The sequence below is a fragment of the Ambystoma mexicanum genome, chromosome 13 (assembly GCF_040938575.1).
Source record: "Ambystoma mexicanum isolate Mex_15411 chromosome 13, UKY_AmexF1_1, whole genome shotgun sequence".
Lineage (NCBI taxonomy): Eukaryota > Metazoa > Chordata > Amphibia > Caudata > Ambystomatidae > Ambystoma > Ambystoma mexicanum.
In genome coordinates, this window is record NC_090938.1 from 50,859,467 (window position 1) to 50,884,853 (window position 25,387).

General features: G+C 43.1%; 1 protein-coding gene across 2 annotated transcripts in view; it reads right to left on the bottom strand.

Moving 5' to 3' along the window:
* CTSE (cathepsin E) overlaps window positions 1–25,387 on the bottom strand; it is a 287,701-nt gene that overhangs the window by 210,277 nt on the left and 52,037 nt on the right. The window contains exon 3 of one of the 2 annotated variants that reach the window (XM_069632601.1): window positions 19,214–19,351. The exons of the other annotated variant lie outside the window; for it this stretch is intronic. Within the exon in view, the coding sequence (XP_069488702.1) occupies window positions 19,214–19,351 (138 nt within the window). The remainder of the gene's footprint in view (window positions 1–19,213; window positions 19,352–25,387) is intronic. 2 annotated transcript variants of the gene reach the window in all.

Consider the following 25,387-nt stretch of genomic DNA (forward strand, 5'->3'; position numbering starts at 1 on the left):
ACTATGACAGACAAAGCGTCCTTAAGCTCAACCCTCCAGCCCCGATAAAATAGGGATGTTCTCTTTTCCTTTGGCAAAAGACTTTCCAATGTGATGTAACTAACCAGATGCCTGTTGCCTTGTCTCAATTCCAAAAGTTCTCCATCTACCTGCAGAGAAACCTGATGCCTATCAAACAGTTTAATGAACCCTTCCTGAACAAGGTGGAAATCATTTAATGCTGGATCCTTCGGACTAACCAGCAGCCCTGCCCAACCTGCTGCCTCTCCAGACAGGTAGGAGGACAACATGAAGGTTACCTTGGAAGTCTCAGAAGAGAAATCTTCAGGCATACTGAGAAAATGCAACTCGTACTGAGTCAGGAAGGTTTGGAACTTCTTGGGCTCCCGCCAAACTGCTCGGCAGGGCTAAAGGGACTGAAACAATTAACTGGCTCAACACTCCTTCAGATACTATACCCGGTTACCCACCACCACTTGAACTCTGACCAACACTGGGGGTTCCTGGTTTCCTTCAGCACTTGAACCATGTGCTCTGCCACCCGTAACCTCCTGAATTTGGGTAACCTTGACACTCAACTCCTCAATCCTCCTATTATGGCTGATATTCTCACTATCTGTGGCACACACTTCCTCCCATAATTTCTTTATCATTTCTCCCAGAGCCTCCATTGTGGTCTCGGTGGGGTTGTGAGGAGGGGGAGGCGGTCATGACAGCTCCAGCAGAACTAAAACCTTGGCCCTTTCATTCTGTCAGGTCCTCCCCTTGAAGTTCCTTGGGATGCTGAACTCCACGGGCCCGCAAAAGTCTTGCGCTCTCAATTAACTGAAACTCAGCTGAGCTCAGAACACCCCTGAGGGAAAGGGGAAGTGGAATAAATAAAAAATTCAGATTCTGGATCTTCCACTTGAAAGGTGCATGGGTGAGAAAAGAACAAACAAGATGAGTGTGTCTAACTTCCTCAACCACAATCCCCCCTCAACCCTCTGAAGTGTAGTAATACCTGAGGTTCCTCCGCTGAAAGCCAAGAAAATGTTTTTTAAAGTCTTAAGAGTTTCTAAGAGCTGCTAACCAGAACTCTCTTCTTAACTTGACTGTGAATTCTTCTGTGGTTAATTGAATCCTGTACTCCTTTCTTGACTCTGAGATGTACTTCAGAATAATCTAAAAAGCTTTCTCATACGCTACCCAAACTTCCAGTCACTAAACATAATTACTTATTCTTTAGCTATTAGGTTTGGTTTGTGTTTTGAGGCTATAGTGCTAACATCACCTAGGTTTCCAGGAAAGCCTTTTTAGAGAAGAGAACATTATGAACTCCTAAACTCACGGATGGATGTCCTACTGTGGGGATCTATCACACGAGATCTCCCAAGACTTTGTGCGGGAAATGCACAAAGCAGAGAAAAGCCTGGCAGAGTTGGAGCGAGGCACCAGCAAGATAGTCGGGCCTCTGCATTCCTCCTGAGTGAGGGAAATCAGCCCTCCTACTCACTTTTGCCTCAACCAGCAGATACCTGTTAGAGCTGTGCATAATACCATGGCTGAGGGCAGCCTCATGGGAGCTCCAGCTGGCAGGGGACATTAATACCACCATCACATGTACTGTGCACTGAAGCAAACTAAATCAGGAAAAAGAACTGAACAGTGAGACCTGCCCTCGCCTTTGTCCTGGACTCAATCCTCCTACTCTGTTTGTGCTTGTTGTCAAAATAAACACCTTCCCCTCATGACAGTGTCTGGTATTCATTGAAGCCACTACACCTACTTATTGTACCTACAATTGCTGTTTAAATATTTTCTTGTAAATAAATTCAGGAAAAATATAAATTCAGAACGCGTTAAACAAATTCCGGTCCACGCGCATCCACGCTAGTAAGTCATTTGAAAATGAACTTCTCCACTGCCGCTGTGTAATCATAGTCAGCGTGTCTCACCTCTCCCCTTGCTCCCGCCTCACCATCCTCCTTTCACTCACCGCTGTCGGATCACGGCGCGTGGACACACCTTCCATCGGCTTCTGTAGTCGATCGTGACGTGAGGAGTTCTCCCTCTTTTCCGTGGGGAGGCTCTGTGACATATGCGAAGGCCGGACCAAAAAGATGACCGGCAACAAGTTATTGGTGTACTAGTTGTTCAAAGCAGTTACGTTACCAGCGTTCTGATTATACTTGGCAAGAACGTTTTCGGCACAGAGGATTTTTTCTGAAGCTACGTTATTGGCACACTGACTTTTTCTTGAAGCAAACCTTCTAGGCACACAGCGCGCACCCGCGTAATAACTATTGTCCTAACCTAGTTTTAGCGTGAGTCGGCTATCCGACAGGAAACAAAACTTTTCCTTCTTCAGTATATTTTCACTCCGCTTTAGGAGATTTCTAGAAACACAGAATTATTTACTCAATTATCTTCCTATTTAAAAGTGGAAGTTTGTTTCTTTTTCACTTTAGCGCAAAACTTAGCCCAGTGTTGAAATATTGACAGTGTCACACTAGATAAGAAGAGAATAGATATTACCCTCGCAGTCCCACACCAGAAGAAAATCAAATCCAAACAATACTCACTATGAGACAGCGCGGTCAGCGCAGCACCAACAAAGCGAATCTGCCCATGAGGAACCAGCATCAACCCAACCCACAGGGATACAACTCTAACGGAATCAGAAGGACCTGAATCTGGATACAGACCCACTTACCCAACCCTCAATCTTCTGCATATTTAACCCACACAAAGCCACACAACCATCTCTCTCCCAGCAATCCGCACGCACTTTACCACACCGCATCAACAACAAATAAACATCACCTACAGAACTCGAGGTCTCGCCCGATCCGATACTAGCACCAAAGCCAAGCACTCGATGTGTACCGAGCTGAAGCTGCCAACAGCACACCACTTCTCCCACTCTCCTCCTCCCCTCCTCTCGACTAACCCTACCCGTCCTTCCTCTTTACAGATCCGCCAGAACGCCTGGGGACCAATTCCGGTGGTGACGGTGCGCTATATAAGTACCTTTACCATAACATAACATAACATAACATAACTTCTACTCTTCCTGCCAACACTGTATGAAGTCTTGTTCTCCTTCTTCGTTCAGGTGAGGTTCTTCTTCCCAGAAATACTATTATGGCCTAAAAACAGGAGCTGAAGCAAAACAGGACCTACTCAAAGGACAAATATTAATAAAAGGCAGTTTAGAATGTTCTGCCTTGCCCTTCATCCAATCAGGAGTCCAGTTCCTGAAATAAACTATCATGTTGGCCATGCAGGCTAGGGCTGATGTGAGTTGAGTCCAAATACATCGAGAGGTCCTATCGTTTCAGACCCCTGATCTACAACCAAATTTGGTACTAGTGCCTTTCTGAAAAGTGCTTCTGACGCATCTTGGAGTGTGCGTGTGTGCGTGCGGGCGTGTGTGCGTGTGTGTGTAACTTAATGTCCTAACATTCTTCCAGTTTATATACTGTGCCCACAAGATGTCAGACTTCTCGCTGTGTAGCCTTCTCTGATGGTAGTCAAGACACTTCGTGCTGCATATACAGGCAATTGTGTTATCAGTCCTTTTCTACTTTATTGTCATGATCATCGCCATCTTTGATAAGGGCAATACCTCATATTTCTGTATGAACTGGAAAATTGCCATCTTTGCTCAGTCTTCTCCCAAGCAAGAGAGTCGGGAATCTACTCCCCCTATCATCCTGAGTGGACTTTGCAGGGGAAGGGTTGGCTTTTGAATGGGTTTGGGGAAAAAGTAGTCCTAACTAAGATTTCAGATCTGCTAGATCAGGGTCTAAATCAAATGGTGGGGATATGTGACGAATCCAAGGAGATCGTCACCTCTCCCCAAAGGGGAGCCACCCTCCGTTGGGACTACTTAGGTGACACTAGCTAGGGGACAGGGTAGGCGGGTGTCAGGTACTGTCAGGTTACAGTGGCATATTCTCAATTACATTGGGTCTGGGGAGATTTAGTATAGAAAGGTTTTGGGAAGTTTTTATGGACTTTAATTTAAAAACAGCCAATTTTGCCCTTAACATTCATTGCAGTCTATGGAGAATGCCCCAAGCCAAGATGGAGGTCCTCAGTCTAAATTCTAATTGGCTGGTGATTGTTTATAGGGAAGACAGTGAACATTCTAAACTGCCTTTCGTCGTCTTTGCCCAGCTGAGAGGTCGTGTACAAAGCTGCTCCTGTTTAACTTGTTCAGGGGTTTTAAGTTTCAAGCAGTCGAGCGGCTTCTTTGGAAAGTAAGCAGGAATCTTTATGGAGTTCGTTTTGGCACAGGACAGGAGTAAGAAGATTTCAAGTTGCCTAAGAAAATAAGTTTCCAAGACTCTTCACAAGATAAGTTCTTTTAAAACTCAAAACTCTTTATCTAATGTTCTTGTTGAAGAGTTAAATTGATTTTCAAGCTCATATGAAGACATTTAATAGAACGGTAGTGCTATTGTTTGTTTTTCTTGTTGCGCTACGTTTTTTCTATCAAGCGCGTGGTTTTTCCGTTAACAGAAGCCTGCGCGTGAAAGTCTTTGCCTGAGAATCTAGCGCAAGCTCTTTTGTGTCACGTGATACTTCAGCGCATGTGCGTTTATTCGTTACTTGGATAAAGCGCGTGTGTATTTTTTCCCACGGAATGGACATTATCGCGTGTGCTTTTTACTCGCTACTTGGATAAGCGCGTGTGGATCTTTCCCGTGGTTTAGACTTCAGCCCGTGTGCGTTTACTCGCTCTTGGATAAGCGCGTGTGGATTTTTCCCGCGGTTTAGACTTCAGCGCGTGTGCGTTTATTCGCTACTTGGATAAAGCGCGTGTGTATTTTTTCCCGCGGAATGGACATTATCGCGTGTGCTTTTTACTCGCTCCTTGAATAAGCGCGTGTGCATTTTTCAGCGGTTTGGTTTTCAGCGCGTGTACGTTCTACACTCAGTTTGGATTTTTATGCTTGTGCAAGATTTTTCCACGTGAAATTTTTCATCGCAAGTTTCAAAGGCAGTTAATAAGAAATATAAGAACTTTCCAGAAACACTAGAACTTCCATTTACTTTTAATGAACTTAAGACTTTGTTCAAGCTTCTTGAGTTTTTAGAAGATATCTGCAAAGTTAATTTCGCATTCATGGACCTACTGAGAAGGCTGAATGATCATTGAGATTCAAGTCAACTAGTAAGGAAGTTTAGTCAGCTTATCACTTCTCTGGGCATTCTGTGGAGAAGTTCCAGGTATGGTTTTTACTTTTTTTGGTAAAGGATATTGAGAATTAAGGTTAGTATAGTACTCAATGAATAACAAGGTGTATATATGTTTATGTTTTACTACAGGTGAAGACCCAGCTAGTTAATAGCTTCCAGCCCGGTGTTTGTTAATTTGTCCCTTCCCCCTTTCCCCTGGAAGTGAGGTAAACTGAGCAGTTTATAGTATCAGCTCAGAGTGCCACATTTTGGGTGGATTGTCGGGGGCTCAGCAGCTTCCGCAGACACCAGGATCTCAGCCTGACAGAATGAAAGGCCTATAAAAAAAAAGTCTGCCCAAGCTGTATGAACCCCGACGAGACAGCCATGGAGGCGTTGGGAGAAATGGTTAGGGAAATTAGAGAAGAGTTACGGGTGGCTCATCAGGAATATTCAAATCTTAATAAAAGAATGGATGAGTTAAATTTAAAGGTAACACAAATACAAGAAATAGAAGTTAGAAGAGAAGTGGAAGTTTCGGGAGGTGCAGGAAACCCACCTGAGTTGGTGAGAGTAGGGGAAGAACAAGAACCTAGGCTTCCAAGAGAAGTGGTAGGTGGTTTAGGAACCTTAGTTATGCCAGTTCCTTTGGCTGCTCCTGAGCGTTTTTTGGGAGATCTGAGAAAGTTTCAAATTTTTCAGACTCAGTGTGAATTGCATTTCTTAAGTCGTCCTGAGTTATTTTCAACGGATGCTTCAAAGGTCACATTTACATTATCCTATTTATCAGGAGAAGCTTCAGCGTGGGGAAGTCTTTTGGTGAGTCAAAAGAGTTTGGCTTTGAATAACTATTCCCTGTTCCAGGCAGAATTTAAAAAGATGTTTGATAAGAGACAGGTTTCTTTAGAGGTAGATGGAGAACTACTGGAGCTGCGTCAGGGAGGAAAGGAGTTGATTTCTTATATCACTCAATTTAGAACTTTAATTCTAGAAAGTAGATGGCCAGAGGAGAAGAGGGCTTCCTTATTTTATCGGGGCTTAAAAGATGAATTAAAAGATGCTTTGGCTGGGGTTTTGGAACGACCAACTACTTTAGATGCTCTAATTGATTTGGTAGTTCAATTAGATTTTCGTTTAACTGAAAGACGTTTAGAGCGTAGACGTTCTCAGGGAGAAGTTAGGTTTCCAGGAAGAGTTGAGAGATCTAAGGTTGAGGTGGTGAACAGAGAAGTTAAGTCAAAGGTAAATGAGCTGCAGAGTCGGGTGAGAGGTCCGTTGTCAAAGGAAGAGAAGACAAGAAGAAGGGAGAATGATTTGTGTCTATACTGCGGTAGGAGTGGTCATTTCCTTGAAAACTGTCCTTTTACCTCCAGGAAGATCTTCAATTCTTCAGGCAGAGTACAACAAGTGGCTAACACGATACAGACAGCTGTCCCTCACATAACAGTGAACGTATCCTTAACGTTTGAAAAGAAAATCCTAGGTTCTGGGCCAATTATTATTGATTCAGGGGCGACAGGAAATTTTATGGACAGAGGATTGGCAAAGGTTCTAGGTGTTCCTTTAGTGGCTAAGCAGGAAGTGGAGCAGGTAAGGGCAGTTGATGGTACATCTCTTTCTTCAGGTCCAATCACTCATAATACAGAGGTACTTGAGATGGAGTTGACTGGAGGTCATAAGGAAACTATCTCTTTTGAATTAATTGACGCCCCAATCTTGAAAATAATCTTGGGTATGCCCTGGCTTACTCTTCATAATCCTAGAATTGATTGGAGTGCAAGAATTGTATCCCTAGAATCAACTTTTTGTAAGGAACGTTGTTTCTTAGGAAAATGTCATGAAGAGGAAGAAAGATTTGTGAATTCAGTTTCGTTTTCACTTGCAGAAAGAGGGGCAATAGGTTTTGATGTTGGAGCAGTAGTGGGTGAACTTCCTATTTGTTATCAGGATTTTTGGGGTGTATTTGATGAAAAGGAAGCTGGAGAGTTGCCTCCTCATAGATCTTTTGACTGCAGGATAGATTTGGAGCCTGGAGCTATTTTACCTAGCAGTAGGGTTTATGCCCTGACAGAAAAAGAGAATGACTATTTGAAAGAATACTTAAAGGAAAATTTGGCTAAGGGATTTATTCGGCACTCTCAATCGCCGGCTGCATCACCTTTGTTCTTTGTGCCAAAATCTGACGGTTCTCTCAGAACTTGTATAGATTACAGGGCGGTAAATAGAATGACAGTAAAAAATCGGTATCCTCTCCCTCTCATCTCTGAGATGTTAAATCAAATCCAAGGTGCCACTATTTTTTCTAAATTGGATTTACGTGGAGCTTATCATCTTGTACGAGTTCAAGAGGGGGATGAATGGAAGACGGCATTTAAGACCAGATTTGGCCTGTACGAGTACCAAGTGATGCCATTCGGTCTCTGCAATGCCCCAGCGGCTTTTCAATTTTTAATCGATGAGAATCTCTGGGAATTTCTTGATATTTTTGTTATCGTTTATATTGACGATATTTTGATTTTTTCCCAAAATTTGGAGAAACACAAAATTCACGTTCGACAAGTCTTGAGAAAATTGAGAGAGAATAATCTTTACGCTAAATTGGAGAAGAGTCAGTCCCATACGAATTCGGTAGAATTTTTAGGTTTTGTGATCACTCCTTGTGGTCTGGAAATGAATCCGAAAAAGGTGGAAGCGGTTCGTGATTGGCCTACTCCAACGAAGGTGAAGGAGATCCAGAGTTTTTTAGGATTTGCCAATTTTTACCGAAGATTCATTGAAGGCTTCTCCAGTTCAGTAGCTCCAATTACTCGACTTTTGAAGAAAGGAGTTCCATTTGTTTGGGACGTTAAGGCTAATGAGACTTTTCAAATATTGAAGGAGAAATTCATAACTACTCCTATCTTGATTCATCCTGATACTTCTAAGCCATTTTTTGTAGAGGCTAATGCTTCCAATGTGGCAATGGGAGCAGTGTTGTCGCAGAGGCATAATGTTACTGGACAATTGCATCCAGTGGCCTACTTTTCTAAGAGGTTCTCACCAGCGGAAGAAAATTACACCATTTCAGATCGAGAGCTTCTTGCGATCAAAGCAGCATTTGAAGAATGGCAACATTTTTTAAAAGGAGCACGTCATACTGTGACAGTATTAACTGACCACCGAAATTTACTTTTTTTGAAGACAGCAAGAACTCTGACACCTCGACAACTAAGGTGGTCTTTATTTTTTGCAGATTATGATTTTATAGTTACTTTTAAGCCAGGAAATCAAAATAAAAAAGCAGATGCTCTGTCACGGCAATTTCCAGAAAGTGAAGTTACGTCGGTCTGTGAGTCACTTCCATTGATCGCTCCAGAATGTTTTGTTCTTGCTGGAATTGAGAAGGAAAACGAAATCTTCAAGAAAGTACGAGAATCCATCTCTGAGACACAACTTGAACATTGGGTTTGTTTGGATCCAGCTCGTAAGATTAAAGATGGTTTGCCTTATTTAGACGCAGACTCTATTTAACATCTATTGAACTTAGAGAAAAGATATTGAAGGAGTGTCACGAATCAGTTCTGGCTGGACATCCAGGATATCGGAAAACTCTAGGGTTGGTCAGAAGACATTTTTGGTGGGATAAAATTCGACAAGATACTCTTAATTTTGTTAAGACCTGTGAAGTTTGTGCTAGATCTAAGAACCTCGTCGGAAAGCCTTCTGGGTTATTGGAACTGTTGCCAGTTCCACCACGGCCTTGGTACTCAGTGTCTTTAGATTTCATCACGGATCTGCCACAAGATAAGGGGTGTACATCAGTATTGGTTGTAGTTGATTTACTCACTAAAGAAGCACATTTCATTCCAATGGAGGGAGAGGTTACCGCCGATAGTTTAGCTCACAGTTTCTTGCAAGAAGTAGTAAAACTGCATGGAATTCCCAGTCAGGTCATCTCAGACAGAGGGTCTCAGTTTATTTCTAAGTTTTGGAGAGCCTTTTGTAAGAGATTGGGAGTTGAGGTATGTCTATCATCAGGTTACCATCCCGAAACCAATGGGCAAGTGGAAAGGATAAATCAGGAGTTGGAGAAATATTTGAGGTGTTATCTACAGACAGGGGAAGAGTGGGTAGACATGTTGTGGGTGGCAGAATTCGCATATAACAACTGTAGTAAGGATGCCACCTCTATGTCTCTGTTTTATTTGGGACGAGGTTTTCATCCTCGTTTTCTTAGTATTGAGATTAATAATGATTCTGGAAACCCGGAAGTGGAAAAGAGACTAGAAGTCATGAAAAGAAATTTGGAAAAGGCAAAAAGGGTGTTGGTGGAGAGTAAACAAAAATATAAAAGATTTGCTGGCCTTAAAAGAAAGACTAGTCCCCAATATAGTGAGGGAGATTTGGTGTGGTTATCAACCAAGTTTTTGAGAATTAAAGGAAGAAATAAGTTTTGCCCTCGTTTTGTAGGACCGTTTGTTGTCGAAAAGGTGATAAATCCAGTGGCTGTTCGCCTTAGATTACCAAGACATATGAAAACTCACCCAACTTTTCATGTTAGCTTGTTGAAACCTGTGGTTAAAGGAACTAGATTGACACCTACTCCTTCAGCAGTTGTAATTGAGGAAGATGATTCAGAAGAATTTTTAGTTAAGAAAATTCTGGACTCTAGAAGAGTGAGAGGAAAGCTACAGTATTTCATTGATTGGGAGGGTTTTGGTCCTGAAGAACGCACTTGGGAGAAAGCAAGTGATGTGCATGCTCCTCGTTTGGTTGAAAGATTCCATATGAAATTTCCATTGAAAACTGGCCCAGGGACTGGGCGTTAGAAGGGGGGTACTGTCAGGTACTGTCAGGTTACAGTGGCATATTCTCAATTACATTGGGTCTGGGGAGATTTAGTATAGAAAGGTTTTGGGAAGTTTTTATGGAGTTTAATTTAAAAACAGCCAATTTTGCCCTTAACATTCATTGCAGTCTACGGAGAATGCCCCAAGCCAAGATGGAGGTCCTCAGTCTAAATTCTAATTGGCTGGTGATTGTTTATAGGGAAGAAAGTGAACATTCTAAACTGCCTTTCATCGTCTTTGCCCAGCTGAGAGGTTGTGTACAAAGCTGCTCCTGCTTAACTCGTTCAGGGGTTTCAAGTTTCAAGCAGTCGAGCGGCTTCTTTGGAAAGTAAGCAGGAATCTTTATGGAGTTCGTTTTGGCACAGGACAGGAGTAAGAAGATTTCAAGTTGCCTAAGAAAATAAGTTTCCAAGACTCTTCACAAGATAAGTTCTTTTAAAACTCAAAACTCTTTATCTAATGTTCTTGTTGAAGAGTTAAATTGATTTTCAAGCTCATATGAAGACATTTAATAGAACGGTAGTGCTATTGTTTTGTTTTTCTTGTTACGCTACGTTTTTTCTATCAAGCGCGTGGTTTTTCCGTTAACAGAAGCCTGCGCGTGAAAGTCTTTGCTTGAGAATCTAGCGCGAGCTCTTTTGTGTCACGTGATACTTCAGCGCATGTGCGTTTATTCGTTACTTGGATAAAGCGCGTGTGTATTTTTTCCAGCGGAATGGACATTATCGCATGTGCTTTTTACTCGCTACTTGGATAAGCGCGTGTGGATCTTTCCCGCGGTTTAGACTTCAGCGCGTGTGCGTTTATTCGCTACTTGGATAAAGCGCGTGTGTATTTTTTCCCGCGGAATGGACATTATCGCGTGTGCTTTTTACTCGCTCCTTGAATAAGCGCGTGTGCATTTTTCCGCAGTTTGGTTTTCAGCGCGTGTACGTTCTACACTCAGTTTGGATTTTTATGCTTGTGCAAGATTTTTCCACGTGAAATTTTTCGTCGCAAGTTTCAAAGGCAGTTAATAAGAAATATAAGAACTTTCCAGAAACACTAGAACTTCCATTTACTTTTAATGAACTTAAGACTTTGTTCAAGCTTCTTGAGTTTTTAGAAGATATCTGCAAAGTTAATTTCGCATTCATGGACCTACTGAGAAGGCTGAATGATCATTGAGATTCAAGTCAACTAGTAAGGAAGTTTAGTCAGCTTATCACTTCTCTGGGCATTCTGTGGAGAAGTTCCAGGTATGGTTTTTACTTTTTTTGGTAAAGGATATTGAGAATTAAGGTTAGTATAGTACTCAATGAATAACAAGGTGTATATATGTTTATGTTTTACTACAGGTGAAGACCCAGCTAGTTAATAGCTTCCAGCCTGGTGTTTGTTAATTTGTCCCTTCCCCCTTTCCCCTGGAAGTGAGGTAAACTGAGCAGTTTATAGTATCAGCTCAGAGTGCCACATTTTGGGTGGATTGTCGGGGGCTCAGCAGCTTCCGCAGACACCAGGATCTCAGCCTGACAGAAGGAAAGGCCTATAAAAAAAAAGTCTGCCCAAGCTGTATGAACCCCGACGAGACAGCCATGGAGGCGTTGGGAGAAATGGTTAGGGAAATTAGAGAAGAGTTACGGGTGGCTCATCAGGAATATTCAAATCTTAATAAAAGAATGGATGAGTTAAATTTAAAGGTAACACAAATACAAGAAATAGAAGTTAGAAGAGAAGTGGAAGTTTCGGGAGGTGTAGGAAACCCACCTGAGTTGGTGAGAGTAGGGGAAGAACAAGAACCTAGGCTTCCAAGAGAAGTGGTGGGTGGTTTAGGAACCTTAGTTATGCCAGTTCCTTTGGCTGCTCCTGAGCGTTTTTTGGGAGATCCGAGAAAGTTTCAAATTTTTCAGACTCAGTGTGAATTGCATTTCTTAAGTCGTCCTGAGTTATTTTCAACGGATGCTTCAAAGGTCACATTTACATTATCCTATTTATCAGGAGAAGCTTCAGCGTGGGGAAGTCTTTTGGTGAGTCAAAAGAGTTTGGCTTTGAATAACTATTCCCTGTTCCAGGCAGAATTTAAAAAGATGTTTGATAAGAGACAGGTTTCTTTAGAGGTAGATGGAGAACTACTAGAGCTGCGTCAGGGAGGAAAGGAGTTGATTTCTTATATCACTCAATTTAGAACTTTAATTCTAGAAAGTAGATGGCCAGAGGAGAAGAGGGCTTCCTTATTTTATCGGGGCTTAAAAGATGAATTAAAAGATGCTTTGGCTGGGGTTTTGGAACGACCAACTACTTTAGATGCTCTAATTGATTTGGTAGTTCAATTAGATTTTCGTTTAACTGAAAGACGTTTAGAGCGTAGACGTTCTCAGGGAGAAGTTAGGTTTCCAGGAAGAGTTGAGAGATCTAAGGTTGAGGTGGTGAACAGAGAAGTTAAGTCAAAGGTAAATGAGCTGCAGAGTCGGGTGAGAGGTCCGTTGTCAAAGGAAGAGAAGACAAGAAGAAGGGAGAATGATTTGTGTCTATACTGCGGTAGGAGTGGTCATTTCCTTGAAAACTGTCCTTTTACCTCCAAGAAGATCTTCAATTCTTCAGGCAGAGTACAACAAGTGGCTAACACGATACAGACAGCTGTCCCTCACATAACAGTGAACGTATCCTTAACGTTTGAAAAGAAAATCCTAGGTTCTGGGCCAATTATTATTGATTCAGGGGCGACAGGAAATTTTATGGACAGAGGATTGGCAAAGGTTCTAGGTGTTCCTTTAGTGGCTAAGCAGGAAGTGGAGCAGGTAAGGGCAGTTGATGGTACATCTCTTTCTTCAGGTCCAATCACTCATAATACAGAGGTACTTGAGATGGAGTTGACTGGAGGTCATAAGGAAACTATCTCTTTTGAATTAATTGACGCCCCAATCTTGAAAATAATCTTGGGTATGCCCTGGCTTACTCTTCATAATCCTAGAATTGATTGGAGTGCAAGAATTGTATCTCTAGAATCAACTTTTTGTAAGGAACGTTGTTTCTTAGGAAAATGTCATGAAGAGGAAGAAAGATTTGTGAATTCAGTTTCGTTTTCACTTGCAGAAAGAGGGGCAATAGGTTTTGATGTTGGAGCAGTAGTGGGTGAACTTCCTATTTGTTATCAGGATTTTTGGGGTGTATTTGATGAAAAGGAAGCTGGAGAGTTGCCTCCTCATAGATCTTTTGACTGCAGGATAGATTTGGAGCCTGGAGCTATTTTACCTAGCAGTAGGGTTTATGCCCTGACAGAAAAAGAGAATGACTATTTGAAAGAATACTTAAAGGAAAATTTGGCTAAGGGATTTATTCAGCACTCTCAATCGCCGGCTGCATCACCTTTGTTCTTTGTGCCAAAATCTGACGGTTCTCTCAGAACTTGTATATATTACAGGGCGGTAAATAGAATGACAGTAAAAAATCGGTATCCTCTCCCTCTCATCTCTGAGATGTTAAATCAAATCCAAGGTGCCACTATTTTTTCTAAATTGGATTTACGTGGAGCTTATCATCTTGTACGAGTTCAAGAGGGGGATGAATGGAAGACGGCATTTAAGACCAGATTTGGCCTGTACGAGTACCAAGTGATGCCATTCGGTCTCTGCAATGCCCCAGCGAATTTTCAATTTTTTATCGAGGAGGTTCTCCGGGAATTTCTTGATATTTTTGTTATCGTTTATATTGACGATATTTTGATTTTTTCCCAAAATTTGGAGAAACACAAAATTCACGTTCGACAGGTCTTGAGAAAATTGAGAGAGAATAATCTTTACGCTAAATTGGAGAAGAGTCAGTTCCATACGAATTCGGTAGAATTTTTAGGTTTTGTGATCACTCCTTGTGCTCTGGAAATGAATCCGAAAAAGGTGGAAGCGGTTCGTGATTGGCCTACTCCAACGAAGGTGAAGGAGATCCAGAGTTTTTTAGGATTTGCCAATTTTTACCGAAGATTCATTGAAGGCTTCTCCAGTTTAGTAGTTCCAATTACTCGACTTTTGAAGAAAGGAGTTCCATTTGTTTGGGACGTTAAGGCTAATGAGGCTTTTCAAATATTGAAGGAGAAATTCATAACTACTCCTATCTTGATTCGTCCTGATACTTCTAAGCCATTTTTTGTAGAGGCTGTTGCTTCCAATGTGGCAATGGGAGCAGTGTTGTCGCAGAGGCATAATGTTACTGGACAATTGCATCCAGTGGCCTACTTTTCTAAGAGGTTCTCACCAGCGGAAGAAAATTACACCATTTCAGATCGAGAGCTTCTTGCGATCAAAGCAGCATTTGAAGAATGGCGACATTTTTTAAAAGGAGCACGTCATACTGTGACAGTATTAACTGACCACCGAAATTTACTTTTTTTGAAGACAGCAAGAACTCTGACACCTCGACAACTAAGGTGGTCTTTATTTTTTGCAGATTATGATTTTATAGTTACTTTTAAGCCAGGAAATCAAAATAAAAAAGCAGATGCTCTGTCACGGCAATTTCCAGAAAATGAAGTTAAGTCGGTCTGTGAGTCACTTCCATTGATCGCTCCAGAACGTTTTGTTCTAGCTGGAATTGAGAAGGAAAACGAAATCTTCAAGAAAGTACGAGAATCCATCTCTGAGACACAACTTGAACATTGGGTTCGTTTGGATCCAGCTCGTAAGATTAAAGATGGTTTGCCTTATCTAGACGACAGACTATATTTACCATCTATTGAACTTAGAGAAAAGATATTGAAGGAGTGTCACGAATCAGTTCTGGCAGGAGATCCAGGATATCGGAAAACACTAGAGTTGGTCAGAAGACATTTTTGATGGGATAAAATTCGACAAGATACTCCTAATTTTGTTAAGACCTGTGAAGTTTGTGCTAGATCTAAGAACCTCGTCGGAAAGCCTTCTGGGTTATTGGAACTGTTGCCAGTTCCACCACGGCCTTGGTACTCAGTGTCTTTAGATTTCATCACGGATCTGCCACAAGATAAGGGGTGTACATCAGTATTGGTTGTAGTTGATTTACTCACTAAAGAAGCACATTTCATTCCAATGGAGGGAGAGGTTACCGCCGATAGTTTAGCTCACAGTTTCGTGCAAGAAGTAGTAAAACTGCATGGAATTCCCAGTCAGGTCATCTCAGACAGAGGGTCTCAGTTTATTTCTAAGTTTTGGAGAGCCTTTTGTAAGAGATTGGGAGTTGAGGTATGTCTATCATCAGGTTACCATCCCGAAACCAATGGGCAAGTGGAAAGGATAAATCAGGAGTTGGAGAAATATTTGAGGTGTTATCTACAGACAGGGGAAGAGTGGGTAGACATGTTGTGGGTGGCAGAATTCGCATATAACAACTGTAGTAAGGATGCCACCTCTATGTCTCTGTTTTATTTGGGACGAGGTTTTCATCCTCGTTTTCTTAGTATTGAGATTAATAATGATTCTGGAAACCCGGAAGTGGAAAAGAGACTAGAAGTCATGAAAAGAAATTTGGAAAAGGCAAAAAGGGTGTTGGTGGAGAGTAAACAAAAATATAAAAGATTTGCTGGCCTTAAAAGAAAGACTAGTCCCCAATATAGTGAGGGAGATTTGGTGTGGTTATCAACCAAGTTTTTGAGAATTAAAGGAAGAAATAAGTTTTGCCCTCGTTTTGTAGGACCGTTTGTTGTCGAAAAGGTGATACATCCAGTGGCTGTTCGCCTTAGATTACCAAGACATATGAAAACTCACCCAACTTTTCATGTTAGCTTGTTGAAACCTGTGTTTAAAGGAACTAGATTGACACCTACTCCTTCAGCAGTTGTAATTGAGGAAGATGATTCAGAAGAATTTTTAGTTAAGAAAATTCTGGACTCTAGAAGAGTGAGAGGAAAGCTACAGTATCTCATTCATTGGGAGGGTTTTGGTCCTGAAGAACGCACTTGGGAGAAAGCAAGTGATGTGCATGCTCCTCGTTTGGTTGAAAGATTCCATATGAAATTTCCATTGAAAAGTGGCCCAGGGACTGGGCTTTAGAAGGGGGGTACTGTCAGGTACTGTCAGGTTACAGTGGCATATTCTCAATTACATTGGGTCTGGGGAGATTTAGTATAGAAAGGTTTTGGGAAGTTTTTATGGAGTTTAATTTCAAAACAGCCAATTTTGCCCTTAACATTCATTGCAGTCTATGGAGAATGCCCCAAGCCAAGATGGAGGTCCTCAGTCTAAATTCTAATTGGCTGGTGATTGTTTATAGGGAAGACAGTGAACATTCTAAACTGCCTTTCATCGTCTTTGCCCAGCTGAGAGGTCGTGTACAAAGCTGCTCCTGCTTAACTTGTTCAGGGGTTTCAAGTTTCAAGTAGTCGAGCGGCTTCTTTGGAAAGTGAGCAGGAATCTTTATGGAGTTCGTTTTGGCACAGGACAGGAGTAAGAAGATTTCAAGTTGCCTAAGAAAATAAGTTTCCAAGACTCTTCACAAGATAAGTTCTTTTAAAACTCAAAACTCTTTATCTAATGTTCTTGTTGAAGAGTTAAATTGATTTTCAAGCTCATATGAAGACATTTAATAGAACGGTAGTGCTATCGTTTGTTTTTCTTGTTACGCTACGTTTTTTCTATCAAGCGCGTGGTTTTTCTGTTAACAGAAGCCTGCGCGTGAAAGTCTTCGCTTGAGAATCTAGCGCAAGCTCTTTTGTGTCACGTGATACTTCAGCGCGTGTGCGTTTATTCGTTACTTGGATAAAGCGCGTGTGTATTTTTTCCCGCGGAATGGACATTATCGCGTGTGCTTTTTACTCGCTATTTGGATAAGCGCATGTGGATCTTTCCCGCGGTTTAGACTTCAGCGCGTGTGCGTTTATTCGCTACTTGGATAAAGCGCGTGTGTATTTTTTCCCGCGGAATGGACATTATCGCGTGTGCTTTTTACTCGCTCCTTGAATAAGCGCGTGTGCAATTTTCCGCGGTTTGGTTTTCAGCGCGTGTACGTTCTACACTCAGTTTGGATTTTTATGCTTGTGCAAGATTTTTCCACGTGAAATTTTTCATCGCAAGTTTCAAAGGCAGTTAATAAGAAATATAAGAACTTTCCAGAAACACTAGAACTTCCATTTACTTTTAATGAACTTAAGACTTTGTTCAAGCTTCTTGAGTTTTTAGAAGATATCTGCAAAGTTAATTTCGCATTCATGGACCTACTGAGAAGGCTGAATGATCATTGAGATTCAAGTCAACTAGTAAGGAAGTCTAGTCAGCTTATCACTTCTCTGGGCATTCTGTAGAGAAGTTCCAGGTATGGTTTTTACTTTTTTTGGTAAAGGATATTGAGAATTAAGGTTAGTATAGTACTCAATGAATAACAAGGTGTATATATGTTTATGTTTTTCTACAGGTGAAGACCCAGCTAGTTAATAGCTTCCAGCCTGGTGTTTGTTAATTTGTCCCTTCCCCCTTTTCCCTGCAAGTGAGGTAAACTGAGCAGTTTATAGTATCAGCTCAGAGTGCCACATTTTGGGTGGATTGTTGGGGGCTCAGCAGCTTCCGCAGACACCAGGATCTCAGCCTGACAGCGGGATCCCTCTGCTCCCCCTTAGGGAACAGGAAAACCCCAGAGAAGGACGTAAGTCACCATCCCTCCCCCAGCCACTAAAACCTTTAGAGGTATGCACGTGCTAAGGTGTATGAGAACCCTGTGACCCTTTTTACATTGGATGACAGTGTTTCTGATCCAAACTTTACCCAGTGCTTAATAAGACAGCGGAGAGACGAAAAGACCAGCTGCAGGAGAATCGTCCTTTGAAGAGTCAATTATGGGAGAGATTCCAAGAAGTCTGGTAACAGAGAGAGAACACCAGACGTGTTGTGCCAGCTGAGGGTGTGCCCTAGACAAGTGCAACCAGGCGCCACAGACGAGTAACAGAGACCGTCAGGTGTCCCATACGAACGGAGTCGCTCGAAGGCTTAGGTAAAGCCCCAAGGAGAAGCCACCTACAGAACCCTGTAGGAGAGGTGAACCAACACCGGTTGAGGCAGAGTCCAGTTGAGGAGTCACGTAAGCAGCTCCACAGTGAGTGGAGGACCGGTCACCCTTCCCATGGGAGCACCACTCATCAGAAGCAGTTATGGGTTGGCTCCAGTGGACCGGAAGGGAGCGCCAGGAGAGAAGCACCAGAGCAGGGAAAGAATAAGAGAGTGCCGGACCAAGGAGCGAGAAATAGAAGTAAGATAGAGAGAAAACGTTGAGTGGGGAAAGAACGAAATGCAAGAAAGAGAGGAAAGCCTCGGAACAGGGAGAGAACAGAGCAGTCCCAGATTGGGCAGGAAGACAGAGAGAAACCCAGGAGTGTGGAAAGAATGGAAGAGTCCCTGGAGTGGGGAGCAATAAAGAGGCAAACCCCAAGGTGGGGAGAGAACCAAGAAGCCCCAGAGTGGGACTAAAACAGAGAGAAACCCTGGAATGGGGAGAAAGCAGAAAAGCCCAAGAGAGGGGCAAGAGCAAGAGACATGTCCGGGAGTGGAGAGGAAACGGCAGAGCCCCCGAGTGGGGAGAAAGAAAGACCCCGAGAGTGAGGAATGAGATTGAGTAGTGCCCCAGAGTGGGGAGGAAGAGACTGCGAGGGCCGCAGTCTGGGGGAATCAGAGAAACGCAAGAAAGATTAAATTGGTTTCCACAGAGTGTAGTGCGAAGACTTCTGCAATTGCTTGCGCAGCAAATGTCACCATGTGGGGTGCAGTGTGGGGGCTGCACTGCCTCCGCTTTGGATTCTTTTGTGAGTTATGCCGGCCACTGACCTCAGATCACTGCAAAGGTGCCTCTGTAACAGGACTCTCAGTGACTGCCGTTAATGCCTCGGAGTTGGTGGCATAACTTCTAAGGGGATCTACCCCCATATCTGACTGAGCTGGGGTTAGGGAAGGAGTGCACCCCCTCACGTGCACTCCACTTGCAACTCATTTGGCAACATTCTTAAAGGGCCAGCAGTATCTGTAGGTGGCACGTGACTCTCTCCTGCCAAGGCACTAGAGGAAAGTAAGGGTGACCGGGGCACCTCCCAATTCCACCCCTGGACCATCATCCACCATGGAAGGTCAGACCTCAAGCAACATGGCCACCCACTACTTGTACCCAGAATAAGGCAGGTGACATTGTGACACATGGCAGTAGCTGGCAGACCAGAAGGGGTTGCAACTGCCATTAAGCAATGCGAACAACATAGCTGTCATTTAACAAGCAACAAAGCTCCCACGACTTACAGAAACTTGATCAGTGCCGATGATAGCTTTCCTGAGACAGCGCACCGATGGGGCCCAGAGGTTGGACGAGCTGGTGTCAAAGATCAAAGTGAAGTTTTGTGGAGAGGAGCCGACTGAGAACTGTCCAAAGTATTGTGGCTGCAAAGAGATAACATTTAGTATCTTCGATTGTGTACAAGAGGTGAACAGTACATGCTACCAGAACATCTCTGTAATTACAGGTGCAGGTATGATGCCCTAATGTAATGCTACTTATGTTATCGGCCAAAGGCCTGGGACAGCCCAGTCTGGATTAGGACCTATGTCTCCAGGATGCACACAGATGGCTTAAGGTGAGTGCTCAGCCTGCTTTGCTAGCTTACCAACAAGGAAAGCTGAATGTAGTCTTGTCTTAAAGTCGGAACGAATGACAAGACAGGCCTTATGTTGTGACCCCTTAAATGCCAGTAAAGGCGTGACCTTGTCAGTTTTGATTGGGCACTGGGTGCTGGTTTTGACTTCAGAGTGAGCCCCAACACCCTCATGACCCTCAGGCTATATGGTAAATACATATAATTAAACGGTTTATTTCTTAATTGTACCATATTTACCCCTTTTCTTGGCATTAATAAATGATCTGTTTTTATTTATGATTTCCCAGCTTCATGGGTGCACAGTTATTCCCCTTAAGCAGGTCGATCACAGGGAGCTCGGGGGTCTGACATGAAGGGGAAAGACTTATTTTCAAAGTATCTTACTTGCTCCCTTTTGCAATAGATCCTCAACCTCCAATTGATTGTAAGTGATATAAGTAATTACTAAATAACTTCCAATAGGAATAATGTCTAGTAAACCTGCAGGTAGGGGGTGTTAGGCATGGCATGCTTTGGGGAATAATGCAAGTATATATTGTTCAAGAGTTCAGAGGGAGAATTAAAAACATTTTAGGAACTGGGTATAAAATAGTGGTTGAAGGTACACCTACGTTTATACCTGAGGGAATGTGTGGGGAGGGGAATTAATATAAAGGGACTATTTAGGGTAATCTACGAATGGTGCTTGTACTGAGGACATTTGGCCTATCTGAATATTGGGGGCTTCATATAAATGAACTATGTTAGGTAATCATCTACAAATGGTGCTTGTATGGAGGCTATTTGGCCTATGGGAATATTTTGTGCTTTTTCAATTCTATGTAGTAACAATTTGAGGGGAATTGTAGGGAACGTGTCATTTCTATTATTGCCTAGGAACTGAGTTACAAAGCAATCCTTGTTCTAATCTTGTAAGGGTTGAGTGTTTCCATTGCAGAAATAATGAATGTTCCACTTATTTTCGGTTTTCCTGTATTGCATTGATTGGTAGTAAAATAAAATAATGTTGCCCAATAAGACAGTGAACAGTCCAGTACCTGTTTAGGGCAATAATCATCATAACATTTCTTTTTACTTAGGAAGCCATGGGTAGAGATATTCCAATTAATGTCCAATTAGTCCTAAATATTTCCTACATTTCAAATAAATAACAGACATAAGAATGAGTGGAAGGTCTAGAGTGTGCACGTCAATACATGCCTTATTACGACTGATAAATGTGCCAATTGAGTTACGGCCCAATGTAGTCCCTTGCACCCTGTCACTTGGCGATGGTCTGCAGTCAAATTTGAGATAGCTGCATATTGAGCACAGAGCTTAAAACATTATTTGGGCGTGGCAGGCAGGCTTGAAATCAGTGATTACTGTGTATTCCAGGCACACAACACAACCTGAATTTCCCTCTGAGGCTTATTGCAAAATCCGAAGGCAGTCAGTGCTTTCAGCAGCCCAGGGTTGACAGTTTGCCAAGAAGAGATGCCTTATTCCATAGTTGTGGACAACCTATTTAAAAGCCTCAGTTGAGCATAAACACATTTTAAAACATGCCCAATGATATCCAGAAGATCGCTGTTAAAACAGAAAGAGGGTTTTGAGTTTAAGGACGTGCCACTTTCCTTTTCCAAATCCTAGTAATATGTACAAAACCATGTGGCTTGGAAGTAGTGTTCTCAAACATCTTTTTGGAGCATTTCACATGGGGTGTCCCTCTTAAAACATATGGATATCCGATTAAAATAGTAAACATTATGCAGTAATAAAAGCCTTCATTTCCCAGGGTGAAAATTATGCAAACCGCTGAGATTGATAGACTTGAATCCATGTCTTTAAGAGCCGGCACCACAGCTAGGGAATGTGTGGTTTCTAGAATACTTCCAAACCCCTGTGACAACCTTTGTGCCATGTTGCCTAAATTGCATGCACTGTTTTCCCGCTAGTGGCTCTAGTCGGGATAGACATTACATTTTGCAAGCGACTAGCCAGATATAACAAGTCACTCACCCACTCAATTCTCCACATGCACAGAGCACACACTTTCTTACTCGCCAAAAGTCAATTATCACTTGTGAAAGTGGCAAATGCACTTTTTGAAGACTTCCTCCAGTGAACACCATTCCAGCCTTGCTCCCGCCCCTTTAGGATCCTAATTCCTCAGTTCAAAGTTTATTTTTAAAACATTTTAATTGCACTCCAGCAAATCTAAAAAGTAAGGTACATTTACAGGCAGCGAGAATGTCTACCTCTGACGGTGGCTGTAATTCAGCTTGCCAAACTGATTGATCAGCCGGATCACATATATTCAGACAGATTATCCACCATGCCACCTGGATTATGGTTTGCGCATGGACTGATCTCTTGACCTCTGACCCAGATGAATTCTTAAACAATACACCTGTATTCTCTGCTGTTGGTGATTTCTGGTACCTCTGCACCTCAGTCTCCGCACCTGTCTCTTCTCTAGCCTCCTCTAGGTGGGGAGGAAATCCCCTTCCCCTGCCTAATTCTGGGTTTGTTCATGGTGCCCCCAAACTGGAAAACTTTGAAAGGCATATGTCATCACTTAGGTTACTTCTGCAAGTAGTGGAAAATAAATTCAAGAAATCAACATTCAGGGAAGACCCAGAAAAGCTATTTGTGGACACCTACCATTGCAATAAATTAGGAAAGAAGGTTGTGGACATCTTACTCTTGGTCCATCACATCCTGTGATGGCACCACACACTCTGCACAGCATTCGGGAACATCTGTCCAAGGCCTCCAAGGCATCAGGAGATTGAATGCAACCCAAAACTCCTCCTAACACACTATTGTGGTCTAAGCCAACTAACCCTGCTTCAATGCCTTCACCAACCGTGTCCATGAAATCTGCTTAACCTAGGTTTCCCCTCGACCTACCAAACACGACGACCCAACTACCAGGCAACCAACCTCCCAACCCAAAAGAACTTACTAAAGATACTGACATTGGGAGACACTAATACCACCTCTGACCACCCAACTAGGGGAACGATAGTCTCCCCATCACCAGAAACACTCAACGCCCCAGGCCTGCCCTCACAGCAAAGTAGCGCCTCTCGGAGTTCAGACAGTTTAATGATTTGTCTGATGATGAAATGAAGATTAGGCAACAAAAATGCTTCAGACCTGCACCCGATGATTGAAGTCAAGAAGTCATGGATATTAACCATCACAGAAATATAATTCAAAGGAAGCTCCTCTTCAAAGTTGACTCTCTTCTGCTTCAGAGTGACAAGATCTTTCCAAGAATAGGATATAGAGGACCAGGGTTAAGGGATCAGCCCTACTGTGCCCTGAACAATTTGTTTCCTTCATTGTAACCACCAAATATGTTGCCTCCTTTGAACTCCTGGCAGTCAGAGGTACTCTGAGTCTTAAACTCTGACACTACTATTATAATCATGTAGTGCCCCGTGGAGAATCCACTGTTGAGGAGCAGAGCAGGACAAACGCAGGCAGTGCAGTAAACATCAGGATCGGCCTGGCCAGGAGGGACCCTATCCCGGTAACCAGGAGGCAGGTGCTGAACGTGAGGGGGACAGTGCAGTGATTAGAACAGAGCGTGATAAGTGCCAAACACCATGGCGGGACGAACACTGGCAGATCCGTCTGTGGCAGACGATGCAGAAGACACCAAGGGACAGTGATGAACCGTGGGAGGTGGCAGCGGGTCACGTGATGTTCACCTGGGGAAATATCAGCACAGGACCTATAACTAGCCCCCTTATGGGAAAACATGGGGGCAGCCTCCATCACACATCTTACCAGGGCGTAGAACGTTGGAGAATAGTGGAAAGGAGAGGAGGAAAACAAAGGGAGGAGAATGTCATGGTCCCAAGGGCAACGAGGGGGCACTGTGGTGTCATTCACAAGGTTGGGGGAGTTTTGCAACACTAAAATTCAGGAGATATTATGAACTAGTCATCTAACGGTATTAGGGCCTATGCTGGTTGTAATTCATTTTTACTTGACTGTTTGCATTCGAGCTAGATGGGTCTTATCCAATCCAAGATGGAGATTGGCTGGAGCGCCTAGGGTAAGGCAGCCTGGGCCACGCACCATACAACACTACCTCTCTCTAGTGACTTGAACTACGGTTCTCGAGGGAGTTCAACCTACCAGGGCATTGAGGTCTTACCAATGATATATAGAGCGCTATATAAATGGCAAGTAACACAACACAACATAACATAACATTTAGGAATGTTCTAAACTGCCTTTCATCTGAAGACTTGGCCTGGACTAGTCTTGTTTCTCCTGCTGACTTCACGTTAGGCCTTGGCCCCCCTGTTGTTAAGTTAGCGGAGGTCCCTCTCAGTTGAGAGAACTTTGTGGGACGTGTGGTGGAATGTACTGGTGGCAGACACTTGTTCAATAAGGAGAATCCCCCATCCCTTGTTGTTTTCTAGAGAAGTAGGCGATACATTGCACTTGCCACCTGCTGGCCGTACTTCTACTTATTGTTCTTTTCTTATCCCATGCACTGCACTGTCCTCTTCCCCGCACTTCTCCTCCTTCCCCTTCCCCTGCACTTGCGCGATCTGAATTACACCTGGCCTAGTAGGATCGTTGTCAGTCTTCCCCCTCCCTTGCCTCGTCGCGCCTTGAAACACTTGTGTATAGGCACGTTTATAAATGCCATATCATATCACACGTGGTGCACGCTCTCGGTAAAGTAAAAAAGGAACAGAGGGTTTCATTGTGCGCATAGCTCTCAACTCACAGGCTTTTGGCGGGTGTCACCCGTCTTGTAAAGGGCTGACTCACCCGCCAATCCCCCTACACGCCCATGCATTCCAATGTGCGTCTCACCCGCCAACAACAAAATTGGGTGATTTCACCCGCCTTTGCAACACAAATGCTAGAGAGCTATGCTGTGCGTCTTCGCCAGAAGAAGTCCAGAACTCTGCCATTATGGACGAATGCCTTTTGTAGGGGTTCATAAGGGCAAGAAGGTACACCTTTTCTTTTGTGGGATTTCCCTATAGTTTGACTAGCAGTGGAATTCAAGACTACGCTTCTGCGTGCGTACAAGAAAGGCTTTCAGTAATTGCGCAAGCACAATCTTTTTTGAGAATTTGTTTCGTTTTACGTGTGCACGGCACTCCTAGTGGTAGTATTTTCGTAGTGCACACGCCTGGTTCAAATGCAGGAGTGCCTTAGCACTTTCATTGTGCGCGTGCGCAGGAAGTACCATCAGAAACGTCTCAATCCATGCACGTGTGAACTAATACACTGTACGTTTCGCGTAAACACGCATGCGCAATCTGGGAGCGTGTGGGCGGTCTTAAACTTTTTGGAAGCAGCAAAGAAAAGAGAAGTTTGTCCAAAAATCACATTTGAACTGAACCCCGACTAGGCAAAACAAGTGCACCTTATTTATTCTTTTGGTAAACAAGACTTCACCAAAAAGCACGCGAAGATTTATGACTACGGTTAGTTCGTTTGGGAAAGTTAGGCTGCAATTGGACAAAAAGAATCCGAAGGTGAATATAAGGCGGTTGGCAATGAACAGACTCACAACCTTTCTCACAAAATTGGGGCCAGATTCATGAAATGTTTAGCATGGTGCAAAGTCCCATACACCCAGATTCACAGAGCGGTGCAAAGTGTATTTGTGCAGCACACTGGGACTTTGCACCAGTGCAAAGTCACTTTGAACCACAGTAAAAAATTTCATCAATAAGGCCCTTGGTGCTTTCAACTCAGCTAGAAAAATGTTGAGTTTCTCCTCCAGGCAATCAGGGAGGCGTCTAGGTACTAAAGGGGGCTTGAGGTTTTGGGGGAAGTTTAGAAAAGGTCA